Source organism: Pundamilia nyererei, unplaced genomic scaffold (assembly GCF_000239375.1).
Source record: "Pundamilia nyererei isolate P.nyererei 1_Seehausen unplaced genomic scaffold, PunNye1.0 scaffold00186, whole genome shotgun sequence".
Classification (NCBI taxonomy): Eukaryota; Metazoa; Chordata; class Actinopteri; order Cichliformes; family Cichlidae; genus Pundamilia; species Pundamilia nyererei.
Genome location: NW_005187587.1, coordinates 606,773 through 611,674, shown reverse-complemented (window position 1 = coordinate 611,674; position 4,902 = coordinate 606,773). Strand labels below are relative to the sequence as shown.

The following is a 4,902-nucleotide window of genomic DNA, read 5'->3' as shown; positions in this document are numbered from 1 at the left end:
GTGACACAATGTAATGATGAAACAGCCATGCTAACAGCTTTGGAGCACAGCTGGAGGCTTCGTGCTAATGTCATAAAGTAACGTGGTGGGGAAATTACAGTTTGACCCACTGGCAGCAATCGAGTGATCATTAAGAAAGACGTGTCTGCAGAAAAGACATCAGGGACCACAAACGTCTGAACCAAATTCACACAAACACAAATTCTTACTTTTCAGAGGAATAAAAGAACAGTATTATATACGCGTATGCCAGTAAATCATCACAATAACACAATGTACACAATATAATCTACGATCTTTAAATAATTGTCTAATAGTTGACACTTGACTTGCTTTTCATAGTGTGGAATTTGTCTTGGTTGTTATAGAGTTCAGAATGTTTCACTGAAGTAGGAAAATCATGTGTGTCTTTAATTGCATATAAACAAAGAATTTAAAAATGGAATTGGAAAATGTTCTTCAAATTTAATGTTACTGATGTTATAATTAGTTTTTCAACATATCATTAAAACATAATAAATTCTCTGGTCAAAAAAAACAAGCTTAACAGCGATAGGCCTGCACAGAACAAAATAATGAGAAAATACCTTCATAAATGTCCCGTCTTGGTCACAGTTGAAATGTCTCACACTTCTTCTGAACATTCAGAACAACTTCTGAAGTGTCCTGTGCCACTTCTATTGGTTGTGGCTTAACTATTTCCCCATGTCTGGCATACATCCTGCCATATTAGGAAGTGGTGATACAGAAACAGAGTGGCAGTTTGTCTGCAGGGCTTTGGGATAAGAATAGGATAAATGGTTTCTCTGGTTTTACTGTTCAGTTGTCTGTAGAAAGCTTCCTCTATATGTTATTTGAATAAAATACATGTGCCTTCAAACGCCCAACAAAAATGTTTTTTGTTAAATATTCAAAAAGTAAAGCAAAAAAAAAAAGAAAAGGTGCATTTAAGTTTAAATCCTAAAAGATTAATTCCATGCCGTGTGAGAATGGGTGTGTACGCTATTGAAGAGTGTGGCTGTACTTGTCTGCACTTGTTTTGTCTGACTGGAGGAAAAAACAAAACAAGAAACTCCCTCCGTTGAACGGTTACAGTTATTTGACGGTCGCATTTGTGCTGCAATTAGCTGCTTTCAGTTTGTGACGTTAGCTGAGTGAATGCTGACCCCAGCCTAGCAGTCGAGCTTTGCACTTCAACAGGTAGCAAAAGCAGGGATGAGCAGTCACACTGCAGGCTCCTTTTCTGCCTGTTTGTGTGTCTAAAGTAGAATCACTCAAAAGTGTCTTTGTGCTGGTTTTCATCTTTTCTTTGTGCTGTGAGCTTTGTTTTCACACCTAAATACTGAGAGAAAGATCATATGTTTGCCGTCATTAGCGCAGGGATTTGTGTTGGTGTATAGGACTGCAGCCTCGAGATTTATAATGTTAAATGCTCATTATGAGACAGTGTGGTTGAGGTTATTTTACAGAGTAACATGAAAGTAATGTAATGAGTAGAATAACTAATTACTTTCTCCTGGGAGTTATTAAGCAATGTACTTTATTACTCTGGCGGAGGTGCGGTCTATGGCTTCACTGCAGGGGAAACCAAATATCAACTCTGTTAATTATAATAAAAAGCTTTGTACGAGCATGCTGTGTCATGATAGGCTGTGTGGCAGGCAGGAAAAAAGGACCTGAAATGCAGGACTCAAAGACGGGACTGGAACTCAAAATGCAGCTTTACTGCTGGAAAAATCTCCTCATAAATAAAATTCACAAAAACAACACAAAGCTCTGAACAGAAAAACTAAACAGGAGTACAAGACAAACACACAGCTTACTGAGGGTAGGAGACATTAACGACGCAACAGAGAACAAAGGAAAACACAGGGCTTATATACACAGTGGAGTAATCAGGGAATAGGAAACAGGAGGGAGACACAGCTGGGAGAAATTAGGGCTAACGAGACAGGGGGAAGTAAAACTGAATACACTGACATAGGACTGAGACTAACAAAATAAAACAGGAAACGAGAAACAAATCACAAAGACGCAAACTTGACACTGAACTAAACCTAGAAGAATAATCAAAACAGCACAGCTAAAGAATCAAACCATAAATCATAATACAGAAAAATACCAAAACACAAGAAACTGAAAATGCCGTGACATGTTGAGTGTGTTAGGTAGTGACTGGGGTGGCTATTGTTACTTTTTAAGAAAAGTCTGGTGTATAATATGTGTAATAATTAATTTTTTGAGTAACAACCCCAACATTGATCACAACAAAAGAGGAAATATATGCAGCATGCAATTCATTTGCATTACTGTAATGCCTGTGATACGCTGCTTAGCATGTTAAAGTGATGGTGGTCACTCTTGAAGTGGAGCCAATGAGAATGCGATGAAGGTCCATACGAGAATCGATAAGAAATTGAATCGATAATTGATGTTAATAATGGAATTGGAATCGCTAAATTCTGTGATTCAGCTAAATCAGCTAAATTGAGAACATATATTCTGCCACCTGGCTGGCCTGCAGGGTTGCTCCACCTATGCTGCTGGCCACCCAGCCAGCCCCCAGGACTGCTCTACCTCGGCTGCTAAGATTCCCTCACAGGTGGCATAATCCGCCCATCTTTGTCTCCCTTTGGTGCTGGATTTTCCTTCATGGAAAAAAAAAGACAAAACACTCGTTCTTAACTTTTGTTTTGACTGTGAAAGTGTACGCAGGGACCAAGTATGCTTTACCTCTCCTCACAACTGCTTTTGAACTGCTTCAAGGTGAGACTATCTTTACTAAGCTGGAAGTCTGTAACACTTATCATCACCTGGTCAGAATTAAGGTAGGAGACGAATGGAGAACAACATTCAACACCCTTTTGGACATTTTGAGTATCTGGTTATGCCAATTTGTTTGACCAATGCCCCTGCAGTGTTTCGGGCCCCGATCAACGATGTGCTACGAGATTTCAATAATCACTTTGTGTTTGTGTATCTAGATGATATCCTGATCTTCTCTAAGTCTCTCCAGGAGCACTAGAAACATGTGCGTCTGGTCCTCCAGCTCCTCTCGAAAAACTGTTCCTACGTGACAGGAGAAAAATGTGTTTCTGTTAGTGCTGTCAGCGTTAATCTTGTTTAAATTATGTTAATGCCATAACCGCATTAATGCGGTAAATCTCCGTTAGCAAGTTAACGGAGATTCACCCCGTGCGTGGGGCTGCGCGGCGTCAACGCGTTAGAACCGCGATAATTCGCTAACGGAGATTTGCTGCGTTAAAGCGGTTATGGCATTAACATAATTTTAACGGGATTAATGCTGACAGCACTAGTTTCTGTGTCTCTTTTGGGATTCATTGTGGGAAGAGAGCAACTGCAAGCAGACCCTGTAAAAGTAAAGGCCGTGGTCGACTGGCCCGTACCCTCAGACAGGAGACATCTGAAAAGGTTTCTGGGTTTTACAAGCTTCTATTAGAGGTTTATTCGTGGTTTCAATGGAGTTGCGTCGCTACTAATCAGTTCAACCTCTCACAAGCACCCTTTTCAGTGGAACTCTGCAGACAGATTCAGACAGCTCTCCACTACATCCACATTCTCACTCAACCTGACTGAAGTAAACAGTTCCTAGTGGAAGAGGACCCCTCAGATTCAGGTGTGGGAGCAGTCCTCACCCAACAAGACATGGAAATATTCGTCCATGTGGTTTTTTTTCCCCCTCATTACTTCTCGCCTGCAGAGAGAAACTACAACTTTGGAGGTTTCATAGTCTGGACCAATCACAAGACTCTCGCATATACTAATGGACAGACTGAGCATGCTAACAAAGAGGTGGAAGTTGCTTTGGTGCATCATCTCTTCTAGGAAATTAAAGAGGAGTAGAAAACAAAAAAAAAGGTAAAAACTGAGCAATTCCAGACAGGATTATATTTTCTTTTAAACAAAATTTAATACAGATGGATAAGTGAGTACTTTATTGCACCAACCCAAATTGTGTACAAAGAGCTAAACTTTTTATTCAGTCATCAAATTCCTTTTTTAGCACATTTATATTGCGAGTCAAACAGGAGGACTTTCAAATATTTTTAGAATTGCAAATTCAGATTAACAAAATCTCCAAAATTACTGTTTTAATGGTTAACTGTAGGGATTAATTGAAGAAAGTGAATATTTTAAAAAAATTATATAAATTTTATTATATTTGCTTATAATAATACCTGCTTTCAGAGTAAAGTTGGGGACATTTTAGCTTTTAGAAAATGTCAATATAAAAGTGAGTGTATATTCAAAATGTGAAATATAAATGCTTTTATAGATTGTTTGTATCGTCAATTTCAGGTGTTTCGATCGCTGTTCTCAGACTTTGCCAGAACGCTGGGATCTGATCTTCATCATCAGGCCACTCCAGGTACGTCCTGGAGTTCATCACTTTCCGCAGTCTGATGAACTTTTTGGGGATGTTATTTTTGTCAATGGGCTCCAGTAGAATCAGCACAACTGCGTCATCGTTTTGATCAAACAATCTAAAATGGGTGTAGTCAAGCTCGTACTTGCACCACTCGCTTCTGACAAAGTTCTGGGAGAGGACGAAGAGCGTTCTGTGACTCTTCTCTATAGCGTCCATGATGTTGTCTACGATCCATCCTCCGGGAACAAAGTCTCTCTTGTGGAGGCAGAGTCGGAGGGGCGGTTCCGACTGCTCCAGGGCCGGGATCAGATGCGCCTCCACCCAGCCGGAGTCCATTTCACTGTAGGACACAAAGGCATCGTACTGGAGCACTCCCTTCTTCAACTTTGGCTTTCTCTTTGCTTTTAGCCATGCCCAGGTCATCTTCATGTACCACACAACGCTGAACTTATAACACAGACCTGCAATGAGCACACACAGCACCAGGATGCCTAAGCAGAGCAAAGAAATCG

At 40.2% G+C, this 4,902-nt stretch overlaps 1 protein-coding gene across 1 annotated transcript in view; it reads right to left on the bottom strand.

Annotated features, from left to right (window-relative positions):
- Positions 1 to 4,124: 4,124 nt before the first annotated feature.
- The window catches only part of LOC102197706 (toll-like receptor 2), a 9,219-nt gene continuing 8,441 nt past the window's right edge, over positions 4,125 to 4,902 (bottom strand). The window contains exon 3 of the mRNA XM_005746998.2: positions 4,125 to 4,873. Coding sequence (XP_005747055.2) covers positions 4,292 to 4,873 — 582 coding nt within the window. The 3' untranslated portion in view covers positions 4,125 to 4,291. The remainder of the gene's footprint in view (positions 4,874 to 4,902) is intronic.